Raw genomic sequence first — 12521 nt, forward strand, 5'->3', positions numbered from 1 at the left:
ACTTGCTTTCTGGAATCATTTCAGACCTTGGAGACTAGAGCTGAAACTGAGGTGTTGAAGGATTAGCATCTCCAAGAAAAAGTATGGCCACCTACATCTGCTAGTCACTTGCCTTCTCCAGGAAGTGACTGCAGAACAGGCCCCAGAGAATCTTCTAGAATTATGAGCAGAAAGGGCAGAGGTCACTGCTTTCTAAAGTTTGACCAAACTCCATGTCCTTAGCAGTTCTCTTCTAAACTGTAGGGGAGGGGGCAGAGTCCACCCAGTCACATGTCCCACCTCCTTCCCTCCACTCCTGATCCCCCCTTATTTGGTTCTCAGGTGTTGGTGAACCCCATCACTCATGGTCCCATCCTGCCTTGGTTTTTCTGTTGAGGTCATCACTTGCTCCCCAGCACTGTCGGCTTAAATCCAGTTCACCCGAACACTATCTTCTGGAACTCCTTTAGCTTCCAGCTCTGTAGCTGTTACCAGTATCACCCACCCCAATTCCTGGTCCTGGGATTGTATTTTGGGCTCCCAGTTATCTAGAGAAAGAGGTCAACTCCCCCAGGCCTATCTGTGCCCTGAAGGGGAGGCGGCAAGGCTGGGCTCAGGGAGGGAGGCTGTCAGTTTTGGAGAGAAAGAGACACAGACCTGTGAAGATCACTTCCTGATTTGCTCATTATCTTCCCTTTCCCACTCCATCCCAAGCAGTTCAGTAGGAAAAGGAAAAAGTGACCAATGCTGGGACCCAGAAGAGGCATGCTAGGGGGTGAAGGACTGGTTGGGGTGGGCAAGTTACCCAGATCCGAGAGCTGAGTTCCTATACAAGATTCTCAGAGCAAGGTGCTGCAGCAGTGGCTCCCAACACTCAGCTCACAGCAGGACACATGGTCCAGCCCACTGTCCCTCTCTCAGCACCTCCCCACCACTGTCCACCCATATGTGGCTTCCACGGTACCCAGTTAGCATTGGGTGGGGAAGGTCTGAGTGTGGGGAAACCAGAGCAGGGAGGTGTCCACTTGTCATGAGTCGGCTTGCAGTTTCCAAATCTTTGGTTTCTCCACTGAACTGGTCATTCTGCAGATGGGCACAGAGTGCAGGGGGTTTGAGAACTGGCCCTGGCTTTTTGGCCAGGGTCCACAGAGCCTATCAGCTTCCACCACAGCCCCGGCACTCAGTGGGCCCTAAAACCGTCCCCTGAGCTCTAGAGATGAGGGAAACCTGCAGGAAACACCCACTCCGTGGGGGAGGCCTGTTCTCTGCCTTGGAAGCTGCCCCAGCCTGATGAGGAGACAGAATTACATTCTCGAGAGAATACTTTGTAAGAAACACAACTGTGATTTCATTTTCCAAGCATGCCTAGCCCATGTCTCCAGCTGGATAGAGACATGATCCCCTCAAGGGCAGGACAGAATTAACAGTTACCCCCTTGCCTCCCTTGACATAGCACTTGTAAAGAAAATGTTTAGTAGACAAGTTCAAAGTATGGATTCAGTTCATGGCCTCCCTCTCTTTTGTCCCTAGAGGGAACTTTGGTAGCAGCCTGCTTCACTCTGCACCCTAAAAAAATTATTCACCTCTCACCCTCTATGGAAACCCTATAGGGTGAGGAAGTCAGCTATGAAACATTCCTATTTTTCTATGATGAACATGCCTTTCTGGTGTAACTACAATAACAGCATCAAAAAAGTTTTTAAAATCCTGACGGGAAGACAGAAAGGCCCTCTAAAAGATACTGTGTTCAAACTTTCTCTTCCCCTCCATGTGTCTTTTTAATTGCCCGGGTTCACTGTAGATGGCCCCAGAATTAGCCACAGTCCAGAGCCCGTTTCCCAGCAACCGCAGCTCAGAGCATTTTTTCTCTGGATACTGTTCCAGCACCAGTTTTATCCAGTTAATTAGGCTCTTTGTCATTAGCCTTAATCGTCTTGTTAGGGGCCCCTGCTGATAATAGCCCAATAGCCAGGAATCCCCAGGTGGAACAAATGAGTTTGGGGGGATGTCAGCCCACTAACCCCTGGTGCCTGCTGAGTGGGCAGCAGGGATCTTACAGAGAGAGGAAGGACAGAGGAGAGGGGAGGATTTGTGGCAGTCCCCTGCCTCGGTTTTGCATTTTATCCTGGACTTTGTCCAAGATGCAGAATCCCAGAAAGGTTGGTGTAGATTCTTGTCTAAGAATAAGGAGAGTGCTTGTGTGCTGATAGACTCCAGGACAGAGAGTCACCTGAGTCTTTCCAGAGGGATTTTGGAGCCAGGGAGTAGACAGGCAGCAAGAGCAGCTGTGGGATTAAATACTCAGAGTAAAGAGCACCCACAGGAACAGGTGGTCTTCAGGAGGGCTCCTGGGTGTACATCAGAGGGGCAGTGTGTGTCCTGTGACCCTGCTCTTCAAGTGGCCAGTGGCTTCATGGATGTCCTTTTGGACACACACACAAAGCACTGTCCTTTGCACTTAAGCACAGATCCTGGAATTGTGCACAGAAACCATCTCTTCCTCTCTAGGCCATACTTCCTGCCCCAGCCCTTGTAGCCTTGGAGTGAGAGTATGACACAGAAAGGAAAGGGAGCAAGCAGCCCGCTCCTCTCCAGGACAAGTTGTGCAGAATGTACTCAGTGGGATCTGGAAGATGAAAGATCCTGTCACAGAGCAGCAGCCCTGGAAACCACTGAGAGAGCTCCTTCTCCCATGGGGCTTGGGGATCCCCCATAACAGATGGGCCAGCAAGTTACTTTGCCTCCTGTTGGGGGGCAGCTGACAGACCATTTAGAAACATGAAAAGACGGACGTGCTTCTCAGTGGTAGAGTGACCTGGGAACAGGCTTCTTTTGGGACCAAAAGTTAGGTGGTGAGCCTGGCATGGAGTGGAAGAAACTGTCTACTGGAGAGACAGGATGCTGGCCTTCCAAGGCTGATAGTTCTGTGAGTGTCTTGTTGGGTCTTATAGCTGCACTAACTCAAGAAACTTACAGTCTGGTTGAGGTTGGTTTTTTTTTGTTTGATTTTGTTTTGTTTTTTGGTTTTGGGGTGTGGTTTTTTTTTTTGTTTTTTTTGTTTTTTTTTTTTTTTGCGCAGTACTTGGAATTGAACCCAGGGGCACTGTACCACTGTGCTACATCCCCATCCCTTTTTCTTTTTTATTTTGACACAGGGACTCACTAAATTGCCCAGGCTGGCCTCAAACTTGCAATCAACTCCCAGGTAGCTGGGATACAGGGGTGCACCTCCACATCTGGTGTTTGACCTTTTTTTTTTCTTTTTTCTTTTTGGTACTAGCGATGGAAGCCAGAGGCACTTACCCACGAGCCACTTCCCCCCATCCCCAGCTCTTTTTATTTTATATTTTGAGACAAGTTCTCCCCACATTGCTGAGACCTGCCTCTAACTTATGATTCTCCTGCCTCGGCCTCCTCAGTAGCTGGGACTACAAGTGTGTGCTTCCATATCTGATTGACCTTCTTAGGAGCTGGTGTGACATGTCACTATGGTGATTTTCTTCCATTATTATTCATTATTTTCATTCCTCTTTTCTGTTCACTATTTTTGTGGACACCTAAAAGGAACTGTGACTATTCTTTGCTCAGTCAGCTAAATTTGCTAGTTAATCCTCTCTGTCTTCCTCTTTCTGCTGTTTCTGGGAGCAGTTGGGAAATGGGACCCCCAAGGCCTGGGATTTTGGATAGAATTTGAGGAATGGTGATAGAGCTGCTGCACAGCCCCAAATCTCACCAACCCCCTCTGCTCATGTCCACTCCACAAGGCATCTCCGGGCCCCCAGCCTCCTCTTCTCCTTCCTGTTGCTGGGTTTGAACAGCCAAAGAGATCCAGGCCTCCAGAGCCTATGGAAGGTGCTTCCTGCTGCTGAGGATTCACTGCAAAACTTCTTTCCTTCTAGAAGTGAAAACTAAAGAAATCAAGTAGCGCTTTGTAGAGGTTTGAAACAGCCCAAATGTGGAGACCATATTCTGATTCTGGAGCCAGAGCTTTGGCTTGAAGACCTAGCAAGGAGTCACACAGAAAAGGTGTTTATTCAGAAATCTGAGTTTACATCACTGAGGCACCTGTCCCCTCAAGAATCCTAGGATCCCTGCCCACAGCCTAAGGAGGCGCCTGCCTGCCAGAGTGGTTTCACCTGATTTCAGTGATTTTGCCTGAACCTTGAAGAGGCAATGCAGGTTTCCTGTTCTCCAACCCATCGGGTGACCACAGCAAAATGAAAACCGTGGACGTACCCTGGGTGGGAGAAAAGATACTGTGGTGTGGGGAGTCAGAGCTTTGAGAAGTGGTGGGAGAATGTCGTTTACCATCCAAACAATCGGCTATGTGGGGATTTTGGCAAGCCAGAAGGATGGGGCTGAGTTTCCTGTGAACCAGCCACAGTAGCTGAACCTTCCTTAGTGCCCCTGGAATAGGAGTCCTCTATTCATTTTCTTTCACCGTAGTGAAACACCTGAGGCTGAGTACTTTTTATAAAGAGGTTTACTTGGCTCAGAGTTTGGGGATTAAAAGTCCAAGATTGAATGGAGCCATAGTTTGGCCTCTGGCAAGGGCCCTTTCAGGTACATCACAGCCTGTGGGATGAACACATGTTAGAGGAGGAGCTCATATGGTGAGATGGGAAGCCAGAGGGTGACTGGGAAGGGCTCGTCATGGCACCCCCCCCAGCCTCCACCTCTTCAGTGTTCCACCAGCTCTTATATCGCCACACTCAGGACCATGCCCCTAACGTGAACCCTTAGAGAACGCACTCAAACCATGTCTAGACCCTAGCAAGCTCCTTGAGATGGCGGCTTCATTTCCTAGTCCACACAAGCCAGTACCATTCTGTACGTCATCAGCAAATCCTAGTTTCTCTTTTATGGAGGAAAAACATGAATATCAAATTTCGCCAGCAAAGGCACTGCAGCAGACTCCTTCATTAGAGCAGATCTGTCAAGAACTGGTCCCTCTCCCCTGGCCAGCCTCCTCCACTTTCCCTCTGCTGGAACCCTACGATTGAACCATACTAGACTTCTGGTCATTTTTGGAAACCTATTTCCTCATCTGTAAAATGGGACAATAGCAATTCCATCTTTCAGGGTTATTAGTAGAACCTAATGCTTAATGACTATAAAACACTTAGAACCTGGCATGTGTGTTAGCTCACTCTTAGTGGCACATCGTTTGCTTGTAGTAGACATCTAGTAAATATCTCTCAGGTGAATGAGTGAGTAGATGAAATGAGACTCTCTCTCTTGCCTCTGGCTTTGCCACCTGCTGCTTCCTCTCCCCAGAATCCCCATCATCTCTTTGTGGCCCAACTTGCTTCTGTGTATCTTTTCAAACTCCACTCAGGTGTTTTCTCTCTGCCTGGAAACTTTCCCTACGACCCTGACCCTGAGTGTGGTGTTCCTGCTTTGTGTCTCGTTGGAACTCACCTTTACCTTCATAATTGCAGTTACCACCTTGAACTCCACAGCCTTCTGGTTTGTCTCCCCACCAGATCATGAGCATTGTGAGGTGGAGACAGTGAATCCATCCACACCTGAAGAATGCTCGTTATGTGAATGCTAGCTCTCATGAAAATAATAATTATGGAAAAAGCTAAATAATAATTATGGAAAAGCTAAAATTCATTGAGTGCTCACTATTTCCCAGTTACTAAAGCTGGGCACTCTTGTGCATTATCTTCTTACTTCACAAAAATCTAAGGTGTGGAGATAATTATAATTATTTTTATTTGTAGGTAGCAAAACTGAGTCAGGTTAAGTAACTTACCAAAGTCAAGGCCATAGCTGCAATTTGAACCCCAATGTCAGGATTGCTAACTATTACACTACACCAGCTTTTTGTTCTCAGACAGAAGTTCGATATGCATCATATCACTCGCTAGGCTGCTGTACTGTATGATTTAAACAAACCAACTGAACATGGAAAGAAGGCTGAGCTGTTCTCATGAAGTTTGTGTTTCCTTGTAGGTACAGACAAGTGGACCTCCCTAGAAAGAAAACTGTTTAATAAAGCACTAGCCACTTACAGCAAAGACTTTATTTTTGTACAGAAGATGGTAAGTATAATTCCCCTCATTGCTCACTTGAAATTAAATTTGAAAAATAATACACCCAAAGGTACTCAGAAATTTGGGGTTGCAGCTCTAGCATCCTCACACAAAGCCTGTCTTCCACACTCACTGGTGAAGAAAGGTAGTTGTTTAGGGTGGCCTAACCACAATGTTGTGATAGTGGGGAGAGGATGGAGGGAAAGAAGACAGACTTTGGATGTTGTAGTGTTGAGGGTCTATCTTAATAAAGATGTGTAATTCTTAATTCTGCCAGAAGAACTAGAACTGAGGCTTCTGGTTCACAGGTCACCTAATTTACGCCATATGCATCTACCCAATCTATCATGTTTGTGACAGAATTTTCCTGGGGTATTGTGAGGGGAGGACACGTGTCCTCTCCATACCCAGTAGCAGAGTTTTGTGACGGCAGGAATAATACCTGCCATATACAACATTTTACAGCAAAACTTTTTATAAGTAAAGATCACACTCTGTACAACAGATGATAAATGCAGTAGGCTTCAGCTGAGAGGTGGGTTCAGCTAAAAAATTAAAAAGATTCAGTGTTTCAACAAACTGATGATTGTTGGAGCCATATTGCATTATGAAGGATTATTAAGGATGTTCCGTATACAAAGAGCAGGGTTACACATGACAGCTCCCACTGGCTCCTGGTTGGTCCTAGTGTCCTAGGGTAAAGTGTCTTCAGCTATTAATCCAAGGCCTTGTCCTGCCTTTGCTGCCACTACCTCCATTGCTGGCCCATGGGCTGAGCAGTTCCCATGCTCCCACCTTTTTTGAGTGACCTTTCCCCAGGACCAATCTGGTGTATTTGTCAGCTTTTCATTACTCTAACAAAATACTGAAGCTGGGAAACTTTATAAAGAAAAATAGGTTTATGTAGCTCATAGTTCAGGTGCTGAAAGCCTGAGATCAGCCGTGTTGGTTCAGCCTCTGGTGAGAGCCAACCAGCAGATGGCATCATGGCAGGAACACATGCAAAAGTGGGAGATGTTGTCCTGAGGAGGAAGCCAGAGCATTCTTATAACAACTTGCTCTTGCTCTTTGAGAGTTTCCTTCATCCCTTCCTCAGTGACCTAGATCCTCCCACCAAGCCCCACCTTTTAAAGATTCTGCCATCTCCTAACACCACCACCCCGGCTTCTGAACCTTTGGAGGACAAGTCACATCAGACCTCAGCTCAGGCCTGCACCTCATTCCTTGAAAGGCCTATTCTAGTTGTGACAATGGATGCATGTGCTGTGCCTGCCAGGCGATGCAGGTTTTTAAGTAAGGGCTCTCTAAGGACAGTGTCCTAACTCCCTAAGGAGATTCTAGTGAGAATCCTAGATATCAACTGCATGTCGAAAAAGACAGCCTAGAAGGGAAGAGGGCTTTTCATCTTACGAAGGTGGCCGTGCCCTCCCCACTCTGAGGACAGGGCCACCCTTTATTCTGCCTCCAGAAAACCCACCTGATTGAGCCCCACCTGAGTGTGGAGATATAAGAATTAAACCAAGGCATGTTTTCACTTTTAAATACATATCAGGTTGAGGAGCCCTAAGGATTTGGGAGCATTTTAGATTTTGGATTTTCAGATTAAGGATGCAGTAAAGTCTGTGCAAATATCCCAAAATTTAAATCAGAATCTGGAAGTCAGGAGCACTTACAGTCCCACACCTCTTGAATAAGGGCCACCCTTGCCTTTTGGGGGATGAAGAGGGCAAGACTTGTTTCCTGCAGAAACCAAGCTCTGTCATCATAACTCTTGCCTTATATTCCTATTTTATTTTTAAAGAACATTGTTTATAAATAAAATTTGAAGGTCAGCAAGTCAGAGAGCTCAGCACAACAAAGCATGTTAAATGAAAAAGCAGCTGCTAACCCAAGTACTATGTATAACTATAAAGCAGTAATAAAATTTTTTAAAAAAAACAACTGCTTTTTGGGTTAAAAAAAAAAAAAACAAAAAAAAAAAACAAACGAGTAGTCTCTGAACTGATCTCAAAAACTCTCCAAGCTTCATTGTGAAAACAATCAAGTTGCAAAAAAATAACCTCCAGCGTGTTCATTACCTCTTGTCAGGACGAACGGTGGAGGGAGAACTGCAGATTTGCACTTGTTGGTACTTGCATAAAGAAAATCCTGGAATTGTACCCAGGAAACTAGGAAGGGCCACCAGAGTTGCAGGAGGCTGATCAGGCGTGGGGAGGAGGCTTTTACTATATTCATTGTTTATTGAATGTAGAAACTTGTTGGTGTCCTAACAAAACCAGATATTCAAAAAAGCTTGCCCGCTGCTGGAGCGCATCTCAGACACACTCTCCTGACAGGTGAAGTCCAAGACAGTGGCTCAGTGCGTGGAGTACTACTATACGTGGAAGAAGATAATGCGGTTAGGGCGGAAACACCGGACACGCCTGGCGGAAATCATCGACGACTGTGTGGTGAGTGAGGCAACCAAGCCGGTGGCTGCCTTGCTGGCCCCTCTCTCACCCCAACCCCAGGTCAGTTAGTGGCTGGGGTTTGGTTTGGCTTTGCCATGGAGATGGTCAGGCAGCTGCTATCAGGAGAGACAGAGGCCCTGCTCCCTTGTGGGACTCAGGACTTGGCTTCCTGGTGTGGCGGAGGGAAGGCAGGACCTCCAGCCCAGTGTTTAGTTACAAAGGGGACAGCTCACTGTGCTTTGAAGCAGGTAGGAGCCAGGACAGTAAAACCAGGACGGTCCCAGGCTCCATGCGTTGGTTTATAAGCAGGTGTGCTAGCCTCTGGAATATTCCTCCCTGGTTCTTCCATGTCACAGATACATGAGAACATGACACCTCAGAAAGGTGGGAGCCCTAGGATTTTTCCAGTCTCTATTGCTTGAACAAGAGGGACTTTGGCCTCTAGTAGTACCAGGATCTCTTGGTCATTTAAAAAGTAGGTAACAGTGTGTGGATGATTTCAGTCTTTCCATCACCGTTTATCTCTGGCTTTGATTTCCTTCATTAGCAGACAAGCTTAAGTTTTCTGTGTATTAAAATTAAGTACATACTAAACACCTAAGATGGAAACAGTCTCTGAACCCCAAATGTATGGCTTTAGTAGAGATCTTTATAAACTAACTCTGCTCTGCATTCATACCCAAGGGAAATCTCCTCTTCCCATTTTGTGGAAGACATCATCTACCATGTGTGTGAATGTGAAAGTGTGTCTTATTGCAGATTACTAAACTGTAGTCTTTTATCACCATCTACAGAAACATTTGGGATTCATGAACTATGTGATCATTTATAATCATATTCTCAGTCCCATTTGTGCCCCAGTAATATTATTAGTACATACATGGGGTTTTTTCTTTAACAGCCATTTAAACAGCACTCTCTGTATGTCGGGCATTGTGCCAGACACTTTGCAGATATCGTTGACTCCTCTAATCAAAAACAGTTTATCTAATACCAATGCTGTGAGGTAGGAAACTGAGACACGGAGCATAAATGAGTTGGCCATGGTCACACAGCTGGTGACTGTGTTGTTTGAGCCTGATTCCCTTGTGGAATACTTAGGAGCAGTCAAATGCAAATTCTCTTAGAGAAGAATAAAAATGCTTGGACTCAGAATGCATCAAAACCCAAGCTCCTAGCTAAGAATTGATCCTAGGTGTGGAGTACACACACATATACATTTATAGGTGGGTCCAGATGTCAGAGGAAATAAGAGAACTGCATATTAGAATGGTGTTGCCATTTTTAAAATCAGAAGTGGCAGTATTCCCTATTCAGGATTTCCTGTGACCAGGGCTTTTGTTCAGTTTAAGTCGTGAAGTCAGAACAGAATTGCCTTTTGCTCATCTGCAGCCTAAATGTTTAAAAAAATAGGATGACCTTATCTGGTTCAGTCCACTAAAAGCTATTGAGTCCCCACAAGGTAAACAGTAACATGTGTGGATGTAAACAGCAAGGTTGTTAAGCTCCAGTCTGCCTTCTCTCCACCCACCAGAGTATATATTCTGGTTGGATCATGTGACACATACAAGTGGAAACTTTACCATGAACCCCAAGTGTGTTTAAAAGCAGTATGAGATGAGAACCAGAATGTCTTACATACAGATGCTCATCTGGACCCACCATTTCACAGGTAGAAGGTTGAGATCCAGGAAGGGAGGACTTGCCTAGGGTCACACGGCATTGCTTTCCAAATGAGTAGAATCGACAGTAAACAAGGAAGCACCAAGAATCGTGGCCTCAGAGACCTAGTACCTAATTTAGAGGCTTGCTGACCTGTAAAAGAGGGCAGGCAATTTCAGTGATTTGGAAAGTCCCTTCCAATTCTGGAATGTTCTGGGCTCTGTCTGTGTCATGTTTTGGGAAAGGGTAAAGTCAGAAGATTTAATTTCCTAAGGTAAATTGGTGTCTCATAGACTTGGGTGTTACCAAATGCCTAGGACAGCGTGTGGTTGGGTACTGCAGAGGCACTCAATAAATAGCTGTTCAGTGTGTGAGTGAACAATTTTCTGAGGTAGGAGCCACCCTGGTTCACAGCCCCATTCCCTGTGAACTCCCTGGGGGGAGGTGGAATGAACAGTGGGATGTGGAGCAGAGGAGCGCCACTAGGGAGATGTCACCACACGAGGCAGAGCCCCTCTTGGCTAGTATTGCTTTAAAGGTGGGTAGAAAGGTCCAGGCCAGTGCATAGCCTCAGACAAGGAGCAGGGTTAAGAGGGTGCCCAGGGGGCCACACCTTGGGCTCATTTCCCAGGAGCCAGTCTCAGGCTGGGTCAGGAGCATCCACACCTTCATCATTGGCGAGCTTAGGGAGAGCAAAAAGCTTATGTGCAGAGATGACTCAGGCCCAAAGAAACCAGAAAATCTTGATTTAAAGCCAACAGGATGCTCCCAGCTTTTTCGTGGGCACCGTGGGCACAGTCAGCCTTCTAAACACAGTTTGCCAAGTAGAGATGAAGAACGGGGAGGGCCGGGAGGGTACAGAAGGCACAGTCCTAGGACATGGTCCTGCCCTTTGTCCCCTGGGCCTGTCTGGAACAGCTGAGACCGCTCTCCTGATCATGTAACCTCAATGTTTTATTAAAGAACAGGTGAGCATTTCCCCCCAAATGGAACACGCGGAAAAACACTCCGGAGCACTGGGATTATTGAGGACTTAAAGGGTTTATAAGGAACGATTGCTCTTCAGGTGGCCAGGAGGTTGACATAGCAAGGTCAGCCAAGATAGTTTGACTTCCAGCCTGAGCCCTTGCAGGCCCTTCCTCCCTTGGAGGCAGAAGGGAGCCTGGGGGGTTTCTGTTAAGGAGGTTGGAAGAAAGTGTGCTGCCCACACCATGCTACCCGCTGCGCATGCTCACATTCCCCACTCGGCAAATCTGGGGCTGCCTGCTGGTTCCAAGAAACCAGCCCAGGCGATTAACTGCCTCTGGGCTTCAGGGCAAAGGCAGATCTCCCCCTAGTATAGGTGGCAGTGTGCCTGGGTAGGCCAGGGACAGTTAACTACAATGGCTGGGGAGTTTAGGATCTCTAGGCTAATTACAGATGGACCAGTGTCCCCCTGTGGACATTCATGGCAAAGGAGTGAAGATGGCTGAGATTTTGGAATTAGGCAAGGTTTTGAATCTCAGTTTAGTAGTCATGTGACCTTGGGAAAATTATTTCTCTGGCAAGTTTCCTTGGTTGTTTAAAAAAGGAGTTTTACAGGGTTGTTGAGTGTGCGTGTGTGTGTTGCCTGATTGATACATGCATTCCATACATTATCATCATTATCAGTAGTGACCATAACACTCAGATTTGTGTCTTTGAGCAGATTTGGGTTGTTGAGGGTTTGTGTGCTGACATTTTTCATGCCATGAATTTCCTTTGCATGCCTGAGAAGTAAAAATGCCATCTTCCTTGTGAAACTTTTTGTGGGTACTCAAGGCTTGGGCTACATGTTAAATATACAGCCTCCTCCCTACCCTCTATTTACCCACTTCCCACTAACTGTGGATTATTACTAAATGTTTCATTTTGCAAGACATCATAAAATGGCCAACTTGTTGATACAGAGTTCTGCATGTTAGGAATTTTGTCCTCCTATCTATGTATCTCTTAGTCACTTCATTGAGCCATATGGCTTGATGATAAATCATTTTGCAGGCTCGTATAGATTGCCAGTTGAAATAAAATCTATCTAAATTCCTGAGGCATACATAATCATAGTGCAGAATAATTTAGTCTGTAATTTTGTGGCTACGTGGAGGGTTTCTTCTAAGAGTTTTTAAGCCAAAGAATGGCATTGTGAGAAAATAATAATTATAACAAGTATCCTGAAACAAATGCTATTTTCATTAAAAGTAATTATGTGATTCATTTAAAATGCCAAAACTGTAGGCCATGGTCCACTTAGTATCTGAGACCACAAAATCCCAGTTCTATAAAGAATTGGGGAAGTCTTTGAGTTGGCTATAACATGGTTTTGCCTGAAATTCTGGGTTTGAAAAATGGTGGGTTTCTATAGGAATAAGAC

At 45.9% G+C, this 12521-nt stretch overlaps 1 protein-coding gene across 18 annotated transcripts in view; it reads left to right on the forward strand.

The window, feature by feature from the left end:
• Nucleotides 1-12521, forward strand: part of TRERF1 (transcriptional regulating factor 1) — a 206621-nt gene that overhangs the window by 181627 nt on the left and 12473 nt on the right. For 13 of the 18 annotated variants that reach the window (XM_079147724.1, XM_079147730.1, XM_079147725.1 and 10 more), the window contains 2 exons: nt 5941-6029; nt 8357-8530. In XM_079147724.1, the coding sequence (XP_079003850.1) occupies nt 5941-6029; nt 8357-8530 (263 nt within the window). The remainder of the gene's footprint in view (nt 1-5940; nt 6030-8356; nt 8531-12521) is intronic. The other 5 variants (XM_079147717.1, XM_079147719.1, XM_079147720.1 and 2 more) reach the window with 1 other exon arrangement.

Source organism: Sciurus vulgaris, assembly GCF_902686455.1.
Source record: "Sciurus vulgaris genome assembly, chromosome: 7".
Classification (NCBI taxonomy): domain Eukaryota; kingdom Metazoa; phylum Chordata; class Mammalia; order Rodentia; family Sciuridae; genus Sciurus; species Sciurus vulgaris.